This window comes from Bubalus bubalis, chromosome 18, assembly GCF_019923935.1.
Source record: "Bubalus bubalis isolate 160015118507 breed Murrah chromosome 18, NDDB_SH_1, whole genome shotgun sequence".
NCBI lineage: Eukaryota > Metazoa > Chordata > Mammalia > Artiodactyla > Bovidae > Bubalus > Bubalus bubalis.
Window position 1 is genome coordinate 52,774,034 of NC_059174.1, and position 22,217 is coordinate 52,796,250.

Genomic DNA, 22,217 nt, shown 5'->3' on the forward strand with positions numbered 1-22,217 from the left:
GAAAGTGATTTAAACTGAAATGTGCTGGACACCAGGGCCTCTACTCTCCTTTAGGTTGCTAGATCGCCTCACTTTAAGCAGTATTTTCCTGCCCATCCTTCTCATAGGTTGTGAGAGTGAACCTTCTAAAATGCAGAGTTTGCATTACTAAGAAACATAACTTTATGAGAGGAACTGCTATTAAGGCCTGATTCCGGTGGCCCTCTTCTTTGATTGAATCTTTTCGCAATTTATCTCTTTAATGCAGCCTCTACCTCACTAGATTCTCACAGTTTGTGAGCCTTCCCAACTGCACTAGGAAGACTGTGGCTAAATCCTCAACTTCTAGCATGGGGCTTGGCACACATAAGTCCACATTAACCCTGTGCTAAAGGGAAAAGTTGGAAACCGGACACCAGAGGGCGGGAAGGAAGATTAGTCCGATTTCCCTTGCTTCCTTATAGTTGGCAGTTGAGGAGACCCCGCCTCCTCGCTCGGCTCCTTTGGCCTCGGACCTCTGAAGTGGACTAGGGGCGTGGCCAGGAGGGGCGGTGCCTGCCGAAAAGGCGGGAAATGGGCGAGCCCTGATTGGTCGGTCTTTTGGCGCGCACGGGCAAAGACTGACAGGAGGCGCGAAGCCAGGCTCGCTCTGTGCTGGAAGACTGGGACCTTCCCCAGGCGCGCGTGCGCACGGCCACTTGTACCCTGCCGTTTCCTCTCCAGTCTCGCGCCTAGCACACCTTGGCAGGAACTGGTGGGGGCGTAGCCTGGCCTCAAGCGCTCACTTTTGCTCTTCTCTTCAGGCCTCAAGCAGGAACCTCACGCCAAAGGGGACTGCGCCCACCTCACGCCTGGGCTCGGAACGTGGTGGCCAAGGCCGGCGTGAGGCTCCCGCACGCGACCAGCCTCCGGGGGCCAGCGCGAGACACTGTCCAATCGGGCTTCCAAGTTTGGGGCTGGCGCAAAACCAGAAGGGGGGTCTCTTGAGGCAGATGCTGGAGGCCAAGGGGAATAGTTCGGGGGCTTGCCGGTCAGACCAGAACCTGGGGTCCACTCAGGAATGGCACTTCCTGGCCGTGGCCACTCTCGGAGTTTCGGGGGGGGGGGGCAGGAGGGCGGGTGTGCCTTGGGTGCCCAGGCTGTATGCAAGGCGGGACCTGGGCAGCAGAGCCGGAGTTTGGATTTGAGGCAGGGCCTAGGTTTCCGGGTCCAGGCTCAAGTTTGACGTATGAAGTCTCTGAATAATGTTGGGGACTTGGGGGTCACCGGTTAGGACTTGTAGTCTTGGGATTTGTGTCTGGATAGAACTAGTTTTGGGAAATCTGAAAATCTTGGGTTTTGTCACTGAAAACTTTCCTGTTGGAAACAGAGATACTAATGTGGGAATCTATAAGCCTAGAGTATAATTTGGGGGCCTGAGGTCTAATTTTGGAGAATTGAAGTCTCAATATAGATTTAGGGTTTAGAATCTTAATATAGAGTATGAGGTGTGAGATTTAGGGTTTGGAGTCCCAGTTTGGAACTTTGAGAACTGTTAAGCCCTGGAGTCCCCCACATTGAGTATGGGGCTGCAGTTTTAGAGTTTGGGTTTTAGATAGAATTCACATGTGAGATCTCAGTTTAGGCTTGGGGGCACAGTTTGGGGGTTTGAAGTGACAGTTTGAGGGTCTAGAGGTCTTTGTTTTCAGATCTGAGGTAAATTTGGGGGGGTTGAGGTTTGCTTTTGGGAGCTCGGGTTTCTTTGTTTAGGGTTTGGGTTCTCAGTATTAATGTTTCTGGTCTGTGTTCTTAATATTAGTATTGGGCTTATATTTGGAGATCAGAAGTTGACAGTTTAGGGGTCTAGAATACCTTAGTATTAGAGTTTAAGGCTTTTAGGTTTGGGAAAGTCTCCTTTTTAGGCTGTAGGTCCTCATTTTGGATGTTTAAAATCATACGGTTGCTGTCTTAATATCATAGTTTAAATATCTTAAGTCACAGTTTTCAGGTCTGCTCTCCACTGCAGAGTCTGACATCTCATTATTAAGACTAAAGCTCTGAATCAAAGTTTGGAAATCTGCTGCTTTTAGTTTTAGGTCTGGATCATTATTTACAAGCCCAAATTTGCAATTTGAGATTCATGGACCTCAGTTTAGACTTTGGACATTTTCATTTGTTCTATTGGCCTATGTTTATGGGGACTCAGGACTTTTTTGGGGATCTCTTGAGTGCTCAAAGGAGCACCATGGGGGGAAATAAGGCTGCCTATCATACTGTGCATTCTTCTTGGAATCCCAGAGGTCACTAATAATTCTTTATTTTCCCCTCTTTGCAGATGTGGGATTCCAGCAAACGTGTGTGTTCTCCTGAACAGCCCAGAACCAGTTCCCTGAGTCCCAGTGACAGGTAAGGGCTCCCCCTGGGCCACCTCCCTTGAAGCTCCAGCCACTCTGGTAGAATGATAATAACAATAGTGTTTACTGAGCATTTACTAGTTTGCCAGACTTTTTGCTAAGCTTTTTGTTTGTATACCCGTTAATCCTGACAACAACTCCAGGAGGAAGTAGGTGCAAATATTACTGCCATTTCAAGATGAGAGAACTGAGGTAGTTGGCAAAGATCATCTCTAAGCCCTTGCATGTTTTGACATTCTGATTTTTTTTAATGCCCTTCCTTCCTTTCTTTTATTTATGTATTTATTTTGCCATCAAGCCCCTACCAAGTGTCAGGAATCTAATAGAGAGGTTTTCCCAGCAGATGAGGGTTGGATCAGATGTCTCCCTTCCTCCAACATCTGGATAAAGAAGAGAGCCAAAGTTCATCTTATCCCTTATTTTCTTCCCCAGTGACTTTTCATCTACCTGTCTCTTCATTTATTAACTCCAAAAATCAGCATCCGCTTTATTTAGGTTCTCTACTTAGGAACTGTGCTCAGAAGGAGCACATGAAGACGATGAAGAATTCTCTCCTGCTTGCCTATTCTTCCTGGAATTCCAGAGGTCACCAACAGTGCATTCTCTTTCCTCCCTTTTTAGATGTGGAGTCATTGTATTAATAAAGACTCAATTGCAATTAACAGAAACTTAGCTAAAACTGGCTAAGGCATAAATGGGGATTTACTGGATCCTTTAAACAAAAAATTCTGGGGCATCAGGCTAGGCTGGTTCCAAGTGAGGGGTTAAATGACATGGCCAGAAATCTGCCTGTCTTGGCTCTGTCTGGGTTGGCTCTCCATTTGTGAGGGCAAGATGGCTCCTAAGCCCCTCCAGGTCCATGTTCTGCCAACCTGACAAGCCTGGCAGAGATTTTCTCCCCAGGATCCATTGACTCCGATTGGTCAAGCCTGTGTTACTACCCAAATCCTCAACCAATCCCTTGACTTCTTGATTAGACTTTGCTTCAGTGCTCCCTAATGGAAGGGAGAAGTCAAGTAATTGGTTCAGGATTTGGGTAGTAACCCAGACTTAGCTAATCAGAGTCAATGGATCCTGGAAAGAGAATCTATGCCAGACTTGTCAGGTTGGCAGGATGTGGACCTGGAGTGACTGAAAGGTCTCTTGCCCTCACAAATGGTGAGCCAACCCAGACAACATCAGAGCCAAGAGTGGAAGGGGAGGTTGGGTTCAGACTCTGAACGACATGGACTGAGAGTGGGGGAGGGATCATAACCCAAAGGAAATTATTACCAGAAAACAGAGGGATTGGATGTTGGTCAACCAAAAATGACAGTTTTATCAACCATAGTCATCCAATACAATACCTCCACCCTACTCTCCAACATCCCTTATACCTAAATCGTTCCAACAAATGACTGTCTACCTTCTATCTTGAACAAACCTTTCATGAGCACGCCCTTGGTGCTAAACACCTGGACAAGATCGCACTTTCCAGCCAGCTCCATTTTATAAATGAATTATAAACAGGTTTGGAGAGATGAAAGCACTTGTCCAAAGTTACACAGCAAGTGGCAGAGCTGGGATTTCAACCAGATCTATTTGTGTCAAAAGCTGAAGTTTATAACCAACTGTTATACTGCTTCTTGGGACTGCCCCTTACTTTCCCTCATTTTGGGGTGGCTCTTAAATTCTTGCACATGTTAAGCAAATTAGGGTCTGGGCCTTGGATTTCACATAGCTGATATGAGAAATTTGGACTGGCTTTTTTAAAGATTTTTTGATGTGGATCACTTTTAAAGTCTTTATTGAATTTGTTACAATATTGTTTCTGTTTTACATTTGGTTTTTTGGCCAGAAGACATGTGGGATCTTAGCTCCCTTAGGGATTGAACCTGCATCTCCTGCACTGGAAGTTAAAGTCTTTACCACCAGGGAAGTCCCCTGGACTGGCTCTTGATTAAAGCTCCTTCCAGCTCCTGTAAAATAAAGGAATAGTGAGAGTTTAGGCTGATTAGCTCAGGGAAAAGGAAACCCAAGAATTAGAGTGATTTGCCACTTCAAAGACTTAAAGGCAATCATAAGACAGAATAGCATTCTTTAATTCAACAATTTTTTGTTGAGCACCTACTAAGAGCCAGGTATTATTCCAGGAGCTAGGAATATAACCAAGGCCATATATGACTTTTGTGGGCCGTAGGCAATTTTGCTTTCTTGTGCTCATTCCTTCATTAAAAACACATTAAAAACTGTCATTTATGACAGCATTGGTATAAAGATGAATGTAATCCAAGTTGAATTATATTAATTTTTTTCTCTTCTGATTTCAAAATAAAACACTTTATGAGCCCCTAAAATTATCACCAGCCTTAGGCACTGTGCTTACCTGTGCCTAATGAAGAAGTCAGTCCAGGATATAGCAATAAATAAAAGGGACAAAAATCCCTGCTCTTGTGTTTACATTTATAAGGGAGAAAGAAGGAAAGGAAAGAAGAAAGGAAAAAAGAGAGAAAGAAAGATTTTGGATGCCTATAAACGATGTGGTGATGTGACAAAGAATGTGCCTGTTTATCAGGTACTCAGGAAAGGCCTTTCTGGGGTTGTTACATTTAAGCTAAAGGCTGAATGGCAAGAAATCAGCCATGTGAAACATCAGGGCAAAGGAACATTCCAGGTGGTGGGAATGGGAAAGGCCCTCAAGGCAGAAATAAACTTGGCAGTTGAGAGAAACAGAAAAAGAAAAAAGCTCCAGCCACACAGAAAAAGACCTGTGTGGCTGGAGCTGACCTGTTCTCCACAGAATCAGAGGGCAGAGCTGGGATTAGTGAGTGAAAATCATAGAGACTGTGAGGAAGACTTGTCTGAAACCAGAACCATCCAGCAAGGAAAGAAGCCCCCTTGGGAGGGAGTGCCCGATTCCCAGAGGCCCCTGTGAGCACAGCCCTGGGTCACACCTATTCGGGACTGTTGCCCAGGAGAGACCAAAATTTTGCAATTCCTAGTTACCTTTTTCCTCCCTCCAAATAAAAAATATATATTTATATGTATTATTCATATATAAATATAGACATTTATATGTATTATACATATAAATATAGACGTTTATATGTATTTATATATTTATATATAATTTGGCTGCGCCGGGTCTTAGTTGCAGCGTGCGGGATCTTTGATCTTTGTTGCAGCACCCAGGATCTTTTTAATTGGGGCACGTGGAATCTGGGTTTCCTGACAAGGGATGGAAACGGAGCCCTCTGCATTGGAAGCTTGGAATCTTAGCCACTGGACCACGAGGAAAATCTTCTTATCCTCAGCAAATTATATAGCTGGTTCTGCTCCTAGTTGCCATTTTATGTTGTTTGTGGAACAATTTGATAAATGGATCCCTGGCTGTACTGTGGGCTCTAGAAAGAGTTATTGTTTTATAGACTTTTATCCCTGTCACCAACCACACTTCCTGGCACACAGTAAGGGCTCAATAAGCAATTGCTGAATGAATGAGTGAGAATGATTCTTTCAACTTCAGAGTTTGGTTGGGGAGATAAGAGTGCCTCCCACACTGGTCCCTCATGTCCTTGAGGACAGCGAATCTATTTGTCTCCCTTTCCACAGTGTCCAGCATGGGACCTGGCAAAGAGGAGGGATCGAGGAACTTCCCTGGCAGTCCAGTGGTTAAGACTCTTCGCTCCCAATGCAGGGGCAAGGGTTTGATCCCTGGTCAGGGAACTAAGATCCTGCATGCCACACAGCACAGCCAAAAATAAAAGAGTGGGTATCAGTTCGTGGGTCTGAGTAGGAATCAGAGATACAAGTGTAATCAATGGAGTATGTTTGGCTTGATCCTGCTTTCAGTCAGGGAGAAAGACAGGGGAAGCTTCCTGGGGTGGATGGCAATTGAACCAGGCCCTGAAGGAAGATGAGATAAGGATTGGTGGAGACGAGGTGTTCCGGCTTTCCCATACGAGTAGCAGGAGCAGTGCCAGAAGTGTGTAGTTTGGGAGAGAGATGCCAATATCTTTGTGTCTCCATCTGTCAGGAGAAAGAGGTACAGGTGTGTGTACATGGATATATTATGAATTATGGATTCTGGGATTATATCCTGAAAGTTCTGCATCTGCTCAGGAGTTAACTTCTTTCACGCCCTTATTTATCTGTTCATTTAGCAAATAGGCAGTGAGTTCCCACAATGTGCCAGACCCTGTTCTGGGTGCCCCCGACTCAGCTCTCAGCCTAGTGCAGGGATCAGAGAAATTCATGAGCTCAGGGTCAGGGGCCCCTTAGCAGAGGTACCTCACCTGTCCTGTGGAGTTGGGGGCTGTTGATTGGAGAGAATGGAAGGAAGTAAGAGATGAGACCAGAATGATCAGGTGGGCCAAGCCGTGGGGGGAGGGGCGGGCATTATAAGCCATGTCAAGGGTTTGATTTTTAATAAAATCAAGGACTTGATTCTTAATAATGGGATGGCATTGAGAGGTTTGAAGTACTTCTTAGGTAACTAAGGTATTCAGTCCTACGGATAACCCTCTGCGCCTGAAAGAATATCCTCATTCATTTTGCCCAGATGAGAAAACCATAGATATTTTTGTGTTTCAGAAAGATCACTCCAGGGACTTCCCTGGTGGTCCAGTAGCTAAAATTCTGTGCGCCCAATGCCAGGGGCCCGGGTTCCATCCTTGGTTAGGGAACTAGATCCCAAGTGCCTCAACGAGAGACTAAAGATCCCATGTGCTGCCACTAAGACCCGGTGTTGTGAAATAAATACTACAAAGAAGAAGAAAGAATGATCACCCTGATGCATAGAGAGTATGATTTGGAGGAGGCCAGATGGGAGGCTGGGAGAACTATGAGGATGTCAACACACGGACTAGGGTAGGGGTGAGGGGATGGAGAGAAGGGATTGGAGGAGGAATGGGCAAAATTTGGTGACTGGGAGTTCCCTGGGGGTCCCCTGGCTAAGACTGTATGCTTCCACTGCAAGAGGCATGGGTTCAGTCCCTGGTCGGGGAACTAAGCTTCTCTGAGATGGGGAACACTGAGACAGGTGGATTGGGGGGTGGTGTCAGATACCAAATTCCATTTTGGATGTCCTAACCAAAAACGGCTCTTGTCCCGAAACAGGAAGCAGAGGAAAAACCACACCAGCAAACTGCAAGAGCTGGCATTGATGCTGCCAGTGACCCTGAAGACTGGTACCAAGAAGCTCACCAAGGTAAAGGGGCTGAAGGAGAGGAGGTGAATTTGGGAGGCAGCTCTGAACATATCAGCAATTGGGCTGACCTCCCTTGTCCTGGGAAACCTAGACCGACACACAGACCCAGTGACAGTACTGAGATGGCAAGGGTCCTGCTCTGAGTGGAAATTTCTGGGAGTCTGTGATCCCATGACCAGAAGTCTGAGGAATTCTTTCCTACAAAGGAGGCAGGGGAAGGGACCTCCCTGGTGGTCCAGTGGTTGAGACTCTGAATTCCCAATGCAGGGGGCACAGATTTGATCCCTGGTTAGGGAAGATCCCACATGCCACGTGGCATGGTGACCAAAAAAAAAAAAGGAGGCGGGAGGAATTGAGAGAGGAAAAAAATAGGCAAGGCACCAGGTCAAGGTCATCTCCCTGAGAATCAAGACAGTCTGGATCTGAGCTCTCCAGCTCCACACCTGCAGAACTCTGGGCAGCTCACTCAGATTATCAGCCTTTCAAGTCTCAGATTTCTCAGCTATAAATCAAGGAAAAATAACTACTCCTACTCAGAGATATTGTGAGACCAAAACAACACGATAGCCATTACAGGGCCTGAATAAATGTCGGTTCCCTTTCTGACAGCCTTCTTTTGTGACTTCATTGGGATGATTTCCAAATTTGGTTCTTCTCAGAGGTTCCAGGAGAGCATCTGTTTCCTCCCCCTTTGCCAATTTCTGCACACGTGCCAGCTCAGTCACTTCAGTCGTATCCGACCGTTTACAACCCCGTGGACTGTAACCCGCCAGGCTCCTCTGTCCATGGGATTCTCCAGGCAAGAATATGGGAGTGGGTTGCCATGCCCTCCTCCAGGGGATCTTCCTGACCCAGGGATCGAACCCAAGTCTCCTGAGTCTCTTGCATTGCAGGCAAGTTCTTTACCCCTGAGACACTGGGGAAGCCTTGCCAGTTTCTAGAGGCCACTTATGGTCCTTGGTTCATGACCTTTTCAAAGCCAGAAGCATAATAGCTTCTGGTCTCTCCTCTATCTCTGCTTTGGTCAACAGTTTGCCCTCTCTGCCTTTGGCCCTCCTGTCTCCCGCTTATAAGGATGCTTGTGATTGCATTGGGCACACTCAGATAAGCTAGAATCAAGAATCATCTCTCTACCTGTGGCGGATTCATTTTGATATTTGGCAAAACTAATACAATTATGTAAAGTTTAAAAATAAAATTAAAAACAAAAACAAAAAAACTTAACATTCAAAAAACTAAAAAAAAAAAAAAATTAAAAAAAAGAATCATCTCTCTATCTCAAGATCCTTAATCACGTCTGCAAAGGCTCCTTTGTCATATAAGGCAACACATGCACAGGTTCCGGGGACCAGGCCATGGACACCTTTTGGGGAGGCATTATACAGACCACCACAGTGCTCAAAAATAGCTGAGAAATTTTGCCTTCTTGCCCACTGGAGAATTTGGTGTGCATGGGCTCTTATAGCTCTTGGTAGGGAGGGTGGAGATGGCTGAGACACAGTCCCTGCGCTGGAGGAATGACAGTCAAGTCAGGGTACAGGCAGCAGCATTTCATCAGGAGCAGAGGACCACATTCCCTTGGTAGAATCCTCCCCAGGTCTCAGCCCACTGTCCCCCCTCTTCTCGTGGCTGCACTGTGCAGCTTTCCAGATCTTAGTTCTCTATCCAGGGACTGAACCTGGGCCCTCAGCAGTGAAAGCACAAAGTCCTAACCACGGGACTGCCAGGGAATTCCCTCAGCTGTCTTAAGGATCCACTCCTTTCCCATTTTCATCCTCCCTTAAATTAAGTCCTGGGCCTCCTGCTCTACATAAGGCCTTCATCCCAGTCAGTCCTCAGTCTCAATCATCAACTAAGCATTTATTAGTCAACGAATGTATCAGGCTCTATGCTGGGCACTTTCACACACTCAAATTTATTTCGTCCTAATGATACTTCTCTGAGCCTGAATGAATATCCTTGTGCCCATTGCACAGATGAGAAAACTGAGGCTCTAAGGAGGTAAAATGACCTGCTCCCAGTGCACAGCCAGTAAGTGGCAGGTTGGAGCCAGGTCTAAGCTAATAGTCTTTGGGCTGTGTCACATTGTGTGGTGTGCGTGCTCGGTTGCTAAGCAGTGTCTGATTCTTTTCAATCCCATGGACTATAGGCTGCCAAGCTCCTCTGTCCCTGGGATTTCCCTCAGGCAAGAATACTGGAGTGGGTTGCCATTTCCTTCTCCAGGGAATCTTCGTGATCCAGGGATTGAACCCTCATTGGCAGGTGGATTCTTTACCACTGAGCCACCTGGGAAGCCAAGCATCAGTAGCCATTAATCCTTAAGTAAATTATAACTCCCTCTGCGTATCAGGTTCCCTGGTGGCTCAGATGGTAAAGAATCCACCTGCAGCGCAAGAGACCTGTGTTCAATCCCTCGGTCAGGAAGATTCCCTAAAGAAGGAAATGGCTACCCACTCCAGTATTCTTGCCTGGAGAATTCCATGGGCAAAGGAGCCTGGTAGGCTACAATCCATGGACTTGAAAAGAGTCAGACACTACTGAGCGACTATTTTTTTCCCATGAATCAGATTAAATATGTTTAGTGACTATCTGTATTATATTTTATGGAAAAGTTTCACGTATGTCCCTCTTGAGACCATGCTTCCTCTTTTTAAATTAATTTTTATTGGAGTATAGTTGATTTACAGTGTTATGTTGGTTTCTGCTATGTAGCAAAGTGAATCAGTCATACATATACATATATCCACTCTTTTTTAGATTCTTTTCCCATATAGGTCATTACAGAGTATTAAGCAGAGTTCCTGGTGCTAAGTTCCCTTGTTAGTTATCTATTTTATATATAGCAGTGTGTATATGTCAGTCCCAGTCTCTCAATTAATCCCCCACTCCCAAGACCATGTTTCCTGATTTGGGGTTTGGAACATTCCTGCTGACAGTTTTGTTGTTATTCTAGGGATCTATTTAATCCAAAAAAAAATAGTTATAGGTATTCTTTCCTCACCTCCTTACCAGGCTAACTCCTTACACTCTTCGGTTTATTTTTTTTAATTTCAATATTTTTAATTTTTTGGCCACACTGCACAGCATATAGCATCTTAGTTACCCAACCAGGGATTGAACTTGAGCCCCCTGCACTGGAAGCACAAAGTTTTAACCACTGGACCGCCAGGGAAGTCCCCACTATTCAATTTCAATGCTGCCACTTCAGACAGACCTTTTTGGACACCCAAGTCTAATTGTATCATGCTCTTTTATTCCTAATGCTTATCACACAGTCAATAATTTTATATGAATTATGAGTTTATTAAGGTCTGCTGCCCTCCCTGTATTGTAAGTTCTGTGAAGGCAAAAAAAAGTTTGTGTAGTTCACCATTCTTGTGGCTTAGTGGCTGGTATCTTTTTTAGCTTAGTATCTCCAGTGTCAAATCAGCTTCAACTTAGTGGCTGGATGGGGGATGCCTGCTGGTGCTATGGGGGAAGAGTCATTCCTTCAGTGATAACTGGCTTCGTCACCTCTCCGTTCTGTGTGCTCAGGATCCAGAAATCCATCAGCTACATTCTCTTACTCTCAGTGGGTTCAAGGTCAATGGGAGAGAATGACACATCAACGGATAATTATAAAACAGTGTGGCAAGTGCCTTGGTGGGAACAGGCCCAGGGTGTCACAGGAGTGCTGAGGAGGGACATCTGAGCAGCCTAGGTGCGGGGTCAGGAGGTCAGGAAAGCTTCTGGAAGGCGGGGAACGCTGTGCTGAGGCTCAAAGAAAGAAGCCAGGGAGGAGGGGGGGACTGTGCACATGCCTGAGGGCCAGGGGCAAGAAGCCCAGCAGCTGCTGCTGCTGAGTCGCTTCAGTCGTGTCCGAATCTGTGTGACCCCATAGACGGCAGCCCACCAGGCTCCCCCGTCCCTGGGATTCTCCAGGCAAGAATACTGGAGTGGGTTGCCATTTTCTTCTCCAATGCATGAAAGTGAAAAGTGGAAGTGAAGTCGCGCGGTCGTGTACGACTCTTCGCAACCCCATGGACTGCAGCCTACCAGGCTCCTCCGTCCATGGGATTTTCCAAGCAAGAGTACTGGAGTGGGGTGCCATTGCCTTCTCCAGCATGTGCCCCCAAAACCGCACTGGGAGGCAGGCAGGCCTGGCTTCACACCCCCACTCGGCCACACCCTCTCTGTAACCCAGCGATCCCTTCAGCACTCTGGGCTTGTCTTCAGAGCTGTACCCGTTGGCTCCCTGGGCCACGGTGAGGACTGAAGAGCACAACAGGAACCTCTCTGCCCATGGTGGGTGGATTGCTGGGGTGGGGCCCCAGGGGTCCTGGAGCCTGACTGTCCCTGGTCCCCAGCAGCCTCACGTGATCTTGAGTGCCCGCTCAACCCTGTCTTTCTTTTGGGAGCAGAAGGAGGTTCTCTTGCACATCCTGCAGTACATTCACTACCTACAGAGCAGCATCAATGTGACCAAGGCCTTGCTCCAACTCCACGCCAACCATGGGCATGGCGAACTCGGGGGTAAGTAAGCTCAACCGACGTTCCCAGTGCCTGCTATGTCCAGGCTGTAGGGGACACTGAAGTGATCTAAATGGTTCCCATCCTCCCGGATCTCACAGCCTGGCGTGGGTCCAAGATGCTGTGACCCCAGAGGAGTGTGTCTTGGGAAGCCTGTGGGGGGAGGGCCCTTGGAGCGGGCCTTCAAGACAGCAGGGCACCATGCCAGGCAAACAAGAAACAATGTGAGCAGGAGCCCGCAGGCACAAGAAGACACAAATGGAAGGCCTGGGAACAGGCAGGTCATCAGGTGTGACTGGAGGGGCCGTGCAGCACCCAGATGATGTGCACAGGCTCCAGAGCCAGGTCCAGACTCAGACACATCCGTCTCATGACCTAAACTGCTCTGTGCCTCAGTTCCCTCATCTGCAAAATGGACCAGTAAAAGTACTTACTTTATGTTTGTTGTGAGAATTAAATGAGTTAATACACGCAAGGAGTGTTGTCACACAGTGCCCGGAACATGCCAGTTGTCTCACATTGTGTGCGCTGGGTGGTGGTGTTACTGGTGTGAGAAATACCCTGGCAAGAAGGGTAGGAGATGAGGCAGAGATGAGATTCTGAAGGGCCTCGAGAGCCTGGCTCGGGAGGGAGATAGAGAGGATGAAAACGACTGAAGGGCTGTAAGCCAGAGGAAAACCACAGTCAGAGTGGCTGTTTAGGAAGAGGTCCCTGACATCTAGTGTGGGGGTCATTAAGTAAGAAACTGGAGTCAGGGAGACCAGTGGGGACACTTCTAGGAGGGACCTGGGCAGGAGACCGCAAGCAGATGCAGCACCATGGCTGAGAGTGTGGGCTGAAGAGGGTCAATTTGGGAGATGTTCACAAGGAAGAATTGTGAGGCCTCGGGGAGAGGCTGCGGGCCACCCACCATCTTAAGGAGGTAGGAAGAGGAATTGGTTTGGGAGGGGAAGACGGGTAAGCATTTGGGAAGCACTGAGTCAGTCTTCTGTCTGGGCCAAGGCCCGGAATGGACCTGCAGATACCTGAGTTTTCACCTGTACTTCTGCCACCTGGCTGTGGAACTTCAGACAAGTCCCATCTCCTCCCGGGACCTCAGTTTCCACTTTTACAAAGTTTATCTGGGGACTGCAGCAGCCTCCCTCCCCCCCGTCCAGTGGGAAGCATTGTCCACAGGCAGGACTCAGGCTGGACGAGGGTGAGGCCATCTGACCTGCCTCCTTCTCCATCCTCTGCAGGGCTGGATTGGAACCCTGCTGCAGGCCCCCCAAAACAGAGACTCTCTACCCCATCCAGCTCCCCACACTCTCAGAAGTCCCGTCTTTGGGGAGCATGCCGGAAACCTCGGAAGAAAAAGCCTACCAGACCGTCAGGTACAAGCCTGCAGTAAAACAGGAAGCAGGAGTCCCACAGGAATGGGGCTCCTTCTCCAGGGTCGTCGCCACTCCAAGGAGGGCGAGTCAGCAGTCCTGAGCCTGGACCAGGCTCTAGATTCAGACATGCCTCGGTTCAACTCCTGGTGCCCTCCTCTTCCTAGCTCTGAGGCCTGGGGTCAGGGTGGGGGGGGGGTCACTCTCATCCTCTGAGCCTCCGTTTCCTGGTTTGGATATTGGAGTGCCTGCCACAGGGTGGGCCTCAGGATTAGGAGCCCACGTGCACACCTCTCAGCAGTGCTTAAGTGGTGGGGCATGTGGCCAGTGCCCAGCAAATGGAATCACTGTCAGCATTTATCATCCCTCTGTCCTGTCATCCATCCCTGGGCCAGGGCAGCAGGGCGCATGGGTGATGGAAGGACCCCTGTGTGGGAGGCGAGGGTCCCAAGTCCCACCTCAGCCATGCTACTGACTCACTACCTGTCTCCCCCTTTTTGAGCCCCATTTTCCATGTCTTTAAAAAGGGAGTTGGGGGACTTCCCTGGTGTTCCAGAGGTTAAGATTCCACTTTCAATTCAGAGGGCACTGGTTCAATCCCTGGTTGAGGAACTAATATCCTGCATGCCACATGACCTAGCTTTAAAAAAAAGTGGAGGGGGAGTCGGGCCTAATCAATGATTTCCAGCCCCAGCTGCACATCTGAATCACTGGGATGCTTTCCCTGCCTGTGCCTCACACCCAGAATGCTGGGCTTCAGTGATCTGGGTGGAACCTGGGCATCAGTATTTTTCAGAGTTCTCAAAGTGATTCTAACGCGGGCAAAGGAAGTGGGTATCCGACTAGATGGTCTTTAATTGAGGATCTGGGCTTACCTGAGAAGGACTGAGTGACCCAGCCAGGCAAAGCTCTGAAGCAGGTCACTGGGGCCAGAGCAGAATGTCTCCACCCCAACCCCAACCACCTTCTGGAGACAGTCCCCCCCGCCCCCAACAGCCCTGTCTGATGCCATCTCTCTCCTCTCCCAGAACACCAGACCCGGGCCCAGAACCCTCGTCGCTGTCTGGCCCTGGAGAAGCCTGAGAAGCTGGAGACCCCATCTCCAGACCAGAAAGGAGGAAATGTGGTGGGGACCACCACCCTTCCAAGATGCTGGGACTCTTGCAGTCTCCCCAGGGCTGAGGCATCCTCATCTCAAGGTGACAAGAAGGGAGGAAGATGCCAGTTGACATTGCTGGATGTGGCTGAGAACAGCATCCACTGTGACATCTCAAGTTAGTCTCTTTCCTCTCCACTAACTTAGCCAGTCATTTACACACCACTGATCAGGCACCTCCCAGCATCCTGGACACAGTCCTAGGAGCCGGGGATTGGACCATGGACAAGAGAGGTGCCATCTCTTGGCCTCTTTCCCAGTTTGCTCTTCCCTTTAGTCTCGGCTGTGGGTGTAAGGCAGGGGACAGGATCAATGCGGCCCTCACGCAAGGGCTGCAATTCACAGAACTGGGGGCAAGAGCCGGGCCTCCTCCTGAGCCTCCCTTCCTTGAAGCAGCCAGACAAATGCTCCTGTGAGCCAGCTTCAAAGGTGTGACACCCCCAGAAGACACAGGCACGACTGGAAGGCGAGGCCTCGGGTCATCCTCTTTCTCTGCCCATTCATTCAGCCCTTCCTCACAGAGCCTATCCTCTGGGCCAGGCCACAGGCATGGTGCTAGTGACTGTCCGGTGATCCCATACGCTCATTTCCTGGGGTCACCCATGAGTGGTGGGTGTTCCAGATCGTCTGTTAATCTTGTGACCTTGGGCAAGTTTCTTTAGAGCTCAGTGCCTCCATTTACTGAACTATAAATGGGTATTGGACTTCCCTGGTGGCTCAGACAGTAAAGCGTCTGCCTACAATGCGGGAGACCCGGTTTCAATCCCTGGGTGGGGAAGATCCCCTGGAGAAGGAAATGGCAACCCACTCCAGTATTCTTGCCTGGAAAATCCCATGGACGGAGGAGCCTGGTAGGCTACAGTCTGTGGGGTCGCAAAGAGTCGGACACGACTGAGCGACTTCACTTTCACTTTCAAATGGCTATTATAATAACCATATCCTTTGGCAAAGGGGTGCTGAGTAGTATGTAAAATGATTAAAACTGTGCTGGCATGGTAAGTACTATACACTTGTTTGCTACCATCATCTTCATCATCATTATTGCACTTAAATATTTTATCTTCTTTAGAGCTTCTAATCGGAGAAGGCAATGGCACCCCACTCCAGTACTCTTGCCTGGAAAATCCCATGGATGGAGGAGTCTGGTGGGCTGCAGTCCATGGGGTCTCTAAGAGTCAGACACGACTGAGCGACTTCACTTTCACTTTTCACTTTCCTGCATTGGAGAAGGAAATGGCAAGCCACTCCAGTATTCTTGCCTGGAGAATCCCAGGGACGGGGGAGCCTGGCGGGCTGCCGTCTGTGAGGTTGCACAGAGTCGGACACGACTGAAGCGACTTAGCAGCAGCAGCAGCAGCAGAGCTTCTAATAGAGATGTAGGATTCCAGAAACCTGGGAGTGATTCAGGGTACCCTGTGGCTCAGATGGTAAAGAATCTACCTGCAATGCAGGAGAGTTTGATCCCTGGATTGGGAAGATCCTCTGGAGGAGGGAATGGCAACCCACTCCAGTATTCCTGCCTGGAGAATTCCATAGACAGAGAAGCCTTGTGGGCTACAGTCCATGGGGTCACAAAGAGTTGGACACAACTGAGCTACTAACACCTTCACTTTCAAACCTCATTCAGAGTCCCCGCCCCCAGCCTGAGGTTTTGGCTGGAGTGGGAGGAGGCAGAAGGCTGTAGGAGACCCCAGCACCTCTCCATCTATGTCCCTGTGAGCCCTGGCATCTGGCCCAGTCACAGGACTGACCATCCCAACTTGCCCCCGTAGGCTGCTGTGTCAAAGATGATACTCAGGATTTGGGGTCTTATCCTGCTTTTGAGGCCCAGCAAGGGGTCGAGATGATCCATTTTCTCAACAAGACCCAGCCTGGTCCCAGGTAAGGGAAGCTCAGGGGATATGAGTTGGGGAGCTGACATGTTCCAGGGGAATGGCTAAGACCTGGGGAGAAATTGGGTCAATTTCCACCCTCTGCTGATATCCGGGGTGACCACCTCTGAGGGCCTAGCTTTGCACCAGGCATTGGGAGCCCAAGGGAAAGCCCTGCATCCTGTGTGCTGACCAGGGCTGCAGCCCCTCCCTGGCCTCCTGTCCTATCCTTCTAGCCTGTCAACACTAGTCACCCGTGTGGCTTTTTTAACAGAGTCCTTGATCATGTCGGGTTTTGGCTTTAGGCTGCTCCCTCTTATTGGGTAGAGCCCAGATATCTTAATTTGCATTTGAGACCCTCTCGTGCCCCAGCTCATCTTGCCAGGCCCTCCCCCGTGACTCTTATCCTTACCACTAAATATTCACCATTTTGGAAGGAGCCCCACCTGTGTCCCCCTGGGGCTTCTCATCCTTGGTTCCCTCTTCCTGGAAGCCTGTTCCCCTCGTCCACCTGGAAGGAACTACCCATCCTTCTACCTATCCTTCTAGCTCAGCATGGTTCTCTGTTCTGCCCTGCCCGCCTTCTCTCTTCCTCCTCAAACCCCCCTCACAGATCTGCACCCTGTGTCATCAGCTCTGATGACAGCTGGCCTCTCCTCACAAGCCCTGAAGCTCCTAAGGGCAGGCACCTCAGCTGACTAAGGTTTCTGCCCCCAGCACTCCCCCAGCGGCGGGCACAGAGCCATCTCCATCTTAACTCCACAGTGGGCGACACTGGGACACCCAGAGGGGAAGGGCTCGCTCTGTGTGCCACAGCATTTCCAGCCAGGGCTCCAGGTCTGCCTCGTGAATTCCACCTCTTGCAGGCAGAAGCTGGTGTTCTATGATTCTGGCGAGGAGGTGGGCAAGGAGTCCCCAAATGCTGACCCTTGGATTCCCGCCTGGACTGCAGAGGGCAGCCCCCAAGGTGACTGAAGCTCTGTCTCTCCCCCTTGTAGGCGGGTGTGGGGCCTTCTTGGTACCTTCTTTCTGAGGATGGCCAGGGAAGCGGGAGAGGGACGGGTGTCCACTAGGCATGGACACACAGTGCACTCGCTGTCCCCAGCCATCGGTTGCCACGGCGGACGTTGCTAATCAATCCTAACTCTTTCTCTTGATCCCAGAAACTGCTTCCGAATCTTTCTTAACACAGAGCTCCAGCTAGCTCATATCAGTCTATTGGATCTAGCACAACATCATATACATACATATATATGTATATATATGCCATCCCTAACATAATTCTGGGCTTCCCTGGTGGCTCAGTGGGAAAGAACATGCCTGCCAAGCAGGAGAGGTGGGTTTGATCCCTGTGTTGGGAAGATTCCCCTTGAGAAGGAAATGGGCAACCTGTTCCAGTATTCTTGCCTGGAAAATCCCATGGACAGAGGAGCCTGGCAGGCTACAGTCCATGGGATCGCAAAGAGCTGGACACGACTTAGGGACTAAACCACCACCACCACCACCTTGAATCCAGGCACCGCGGCTCTTAACTTCCTCTTCTAAGCACTCACATTGAGGAACTGACAGAGTCACCTTTCCCCAGTATGGGGCACCATCTCCTCAAAGCCAGCCGCTGTGTTCTGGGAAAGGGCAACACCTGACACACCCTCAAGCCTGACATTTCCTTTTCAGAGAGCCCACTGGCCTTGGGGCCTCCCCAGATTACCAACGGGATAGAGACAGACCCCCTGCAGGAGATCCTAGGGCTCAGCCCCTCCCTCTTCAGCTCCCCAGGGAAACTGCTGTCTGAACAGATCTTGGAGGACGGCAATGAATACCTGACCCAAGGTGAGCACCCAGGGCTGGACCTGAGGTTTGGTTCACTGAGAAGGGAAAAAACCCACAGTGATGCCCACTAAGTATGTAGCCTTTTGCTGGGCAGTACTGGATACCCAGGGGTGAATCCTCCCAGGACAAATCCCATCCCATCCCTGGAGCCCACAGCCTGGTGAGGAGTTGTTCCAGGCTAGCCTGGTGTGGGGAAGGAAGGCTCCAGGACCCTATAGTAGGGACCTACTCTGGAGGTCCCCCACAGGAGCTGGACTGTGAGCTGGACTTGGTCTTGGGCAGAAGATCCCAAAGCTCAAAGCCAGAGAAGGGCCCTCCAGCTATGGGGACGGCAGGACAGCAGCCCGGTGCCCCAAGAGAGGCGTTTCTGTCCCAGCCACGCTTCTGGTCTCCCTCTCTGTCCCCGACAGCTCTCTTTGAGGAAATACTGTTAGATTCTGCACCTTCACCTTCTGCCTGCATCCTCGAGGAACCACAGAAGGTAGGTGTCTGCCCACACTGTCCACACACCCGTCCGTCCTTCTTCCCACCCGCCGATTCACTCATCCGTCCTCTTGACCCTTCTGTCATCCCCACCCCTCAACTCAGCTGTCTGTCCATCATGCTTCTCCTGGTCCTTCCAGAGACTCACCCTTCTATCTTTGCCCTAACCTATCTGCTGACCACCAGGCGCCCTGCTGTGTGCTGGGCCCTTGGAATGAACCACCTGTAAAGAATAAAAGCTAAAAGCTGCCAGGTGCCCAGAAAAGACCCCACATAATCTTAGGGCCGCTCTGTGAGGCAGGCTCTCTTGTGCCCCATTTAACCGGTGAGGAAACTGAAAACAGCAGGTGACCCCTGGGATCCTTGGTGCAAAAGAGCCTCCCTCTCAGGCCCCAGAGCTGACCTCCGCAGCACCGTTTGCTCCAGCAGTTCAGCCTCCAACTGACAAGAGGCGCAGCCTGGCTCTGGTCCCCAAATGGTTCTCCCTCCATGTGTGGGAAGGTGGCCCCTGCCTGAACGAGAAGCTGATTTCACAGTAGAAACAAAGATAAGACACCCTTAGTAGAGCTCTTATAAACACTGGCCTGGCCTGGCAGGGGATGTGTGGTAGCACCATCGTGGATGAAACTGACGCTCAGAGGAGTTAAAACTTGCCTAGGGTGTGCCAGCTCCCTCACAGGGGAATTGAGAGGGAGTGCCCTGGAATAGGAGGCAGAAGCCCCCAATCCACCTCTTCCCTGACCTGCTATGGGAACTGGGGAACCTTTGCTTGAACTTGTGAGGCTGTGTCCGGGTGAGGATGTTTTGAACCTGAGCTGTTTCCGATGCTCGTGTGACATCCCAGGAAAGCCGCAAGTGGGGGCCATGAAGGGACACCACTGCCCCGCTCTGTCTCTCTCCTCCCATCTTTCTCCTTCATGCCCCAGGACACGCCCCCCAAGATCCCCAAAGACCCCCCTGACTCCCACGACCTGGGCCAGTCCTTGGTCTCGCTGGACCACTGCTACCTCTCGCTGAGTGAAAACAGCAAGGTGCCGTCCAGCCCCAGCTCGGAGGACAAGGACACAGACTTGGTGTGGAGGCAGCAGGAGGTGAGGGAGACGGACAGCCATTGGCTGGGTCAGTCCAGGTCTCCTGCCGGCCCTCACCTACGCCCCCCTCATCTCTCTATGCTCCCCACCAGGACACTCAGGCTGACCTCGAGGGCCTGCAGTCCTCCAGCGACGATGGGGACTACACGTGGACCCCTACCCGGCGGGTCTTGCCCCTGCCCATGGCCGGGAGGAAGGCCAGGAAGGGCCGGGCCAGCCGGCATCCCCCCAAGTCCAAGGAGAGCAAGAAAGCCCCTGGCACCCCCCAGATGAAGAAGAAGTGTGTCAACGGCTTCATCATGTTCTGCAGGATGAACCGGAAGCAGTACATCCGGTGGGTGGGCGTCCTCTTCGACCCTGAAAGGGGCCCTGCCTCACTGTCCATCCACTCCCAGGGCTAGACCGCCCTCTGCTGCTGATACGCTCACCCACCACGCTCGCACTTGCCTCCCTTGGCCCCATGCGTTGTAGGCAGTGAAACCCGCCTCAGACTTATGAAAAAAAGGAAATTAATTGGCTAATATTAACTTATATAATTGATATAACTGATTAATATAATTAATTAATTACTATAATCTGAAAAAAAAGGCTCCACCTTCAGCTGTGGCTGGTCCTAGGACTCCTGTGATGCTCTTGGATCTTCACCCCCTTCTGGACTCTGTGTTCCTCTTGGCTTCAAGCTCCATCCCTGCTGGACCGGGTCGGGAGTGGGCTCACCCCTACCTAGGAGCTTCAGGCTCATGTCCTGTCTCCCACCCCAGCAACCCTGTGGGAAGACAGCTCTTCATTTCTAAGGTTTCAAGCAGAAGTTCTTGGAGCTGAACTTGATGGGATCTGTCAAGTGCCCAACCCTGAACAATCATTGCCAGCCTGCAGCTAGGGGTGGGGGAGGCCCCTCGTGCCTCAGTGGGGAAGAGCTGGTGTTCCTATCTGAGCTGCAGACACAGACCCTAGGACACCGGGTGGCCCCTCTCCAGCCACCCTTTAGTCCAGCTCCCTCCTCTGTCACCTCCCTTCCAGGGGGCACAAAAGGGAAGCCTTTCTGAGCAACATGGGAAGATCTGAGTTCTCAGATGAGAAAGTCAAGGCTCTGGGAGGGCCAGGGCCCCTTGTATGGTTGGCCCTTTGCCCAAGCCAGGCAGGGCTGCAGGCACCTCCTCACCTCCTCCCCGCTCCTGCCACAGAGCCTGCCCTGGGACCGCATCCACGGCCGCCACCAAGGAGCTGGCCCAACTCTGGCGGGTGATGACCCTGCAGGAGCGAAAACCATACTGGTGAGAAGCCCCTGCCCAGAGGCATGGGTGGTGGACGCTAGGGCCCTCCCTGCTCCTCTGAAAATCATCAGAGCCTTGAGCTCCATGATGTTGGAAACAGGGTGGGAGTCTCCTCAGGTGGGAGATCTGGGTGTCTCCAAAGTTTATGGAAGAGTTGGGGGAACAGAAGCAGAGGTGTGCTCCAGCCTGCCTGGATCTTAGAAGGGCAAATAGCTGAATTCTCAATTTGGACCCTCTTGGCCCTGAACTTCCTTTGTGCTCTCTGCTTTAGGGAGTTTCTCAGAGCAGGAAACTGAGTCTTAACGCCCTGTCACTTGGCCTCCTCCTCTCCCCGTCTCGACACCCCCTCCCTCCTGAAACCCCTCTTCTCCACCAACTTCAAATTGCTGCCACCTGCCCAGTCCTCAGTTGCACCCCTCTCCGGAAAAACAAGCGCGTGCACAGATCTTAACAGGTCTTGAATGAGCTAGCGCTTTCCTGGTGGAGCCGAATAAAGCCCTGGCCATCCCCAGCCCAGGCCCTGGTCACTACCGAGCCCAGAGCACCGGGGGTGGGACGAAGGTGAGACGGAGGAAACCCACCCATCCTGCCACCTCTCCCCCAGCACCAAGGCGCGCAGGTTCAGCCGCCAGCACAACCGGATCGTGAAGCAGGACAGCTCCAGCAGCGAGGACGAGGACTGGGAGACCCCCAAACCCTTCTACCAGCTGCTGGCCGAGAAGGCCCGAGGCTTCCCAGACCCAGTCTCTCCGGAGTCTCAGCAAGGGTGAGGGTGCAGCGTCCTCCCTCGGGCCCTGCTGTTGTTGAAAGCAGGAGCCTGTGATAGTTTCCTGGGCCTCACCCCCTCTAGTGCAGGCCCCCCAGGTTGGCAGGTGGCGTTATTTATTGATCCCGATGCTTTGTGTTTGCCTTGTATGGGGCAGTCTGAACTTCTGCCCCAAGGTTGGCAAGTCTCTCACAGCCCCCTTCTACTCTGGGCAGGGGAATCAGAGAAGCTACAGAGAGGGTGGAAGGAGCCCCCTCCCACCCGAATGAAATGCAGGGAGGTGAAGTTTCCCTCTGCCTGTCCACTG

At 50.8% G+C, this 22,217-nt stretch overlaps 1 protein-coding gene across 1 annotated transcript; it reads left to right on the forward strand.

Annotated features, from left to right (window-relative positions):
* Positions 1-1,694: 1,694 nt before the first annotated feature.
* On the forward strand, positions 1,695-21,914 carry MEIOSIN (meiosis initiator). Its single transcript, XM_025269347.2, has 13 exons — positions 1,695-2,364; positions 7,470-7,560; positions 11,961-12,072; positions 13,308-13,442; positions 14,468-14,713; positions 16,368-16,476; positions 17,333-17,433; positions 18,141-18,296; positions 18,707-18,777; positions 19,706-19,870; positions 19,963-20,204; positions 21,055-21,144; positions 21,749-21,914. Exons 1-13 carry the CDS (start codon positions 2,294-2,296, stop codon positions 21,912-21,914), a joined length of 1,755 nt encoding a protein of 584 aa, XP_025125132.1. The 5' UTR covers positions 1,695-2,293.
* The last annotated feature ends 303 nt before the right edge of the window (positions 21,915-22,217 follow it).

Bases quoted from the DNA above. Each gene is read 5' to 3' on its own strand.
- MEIOSIN (XM_025269347.2), top strand. From the start codon at position 2,294: ATGTGGGATTCCAGCAAACGTGTGTGTTCTCCTGAACAGCCCAGAACC. The intron at 17,434-18,140 runs GTGACTGAAGCT...TTTCCTTTTCAG, and splicing joins TGCAGAGGGCAGCCCCCAAG to AGAGCCCACTGGCCTTGGGG. The intron at 18,778-19,705 runs GTAGGTGTCTGC...TTCATGCCCCAG, and splicing joins TCCTCGAGGAACCACAGAAG to GACACGCCCCCCAAGATCCC.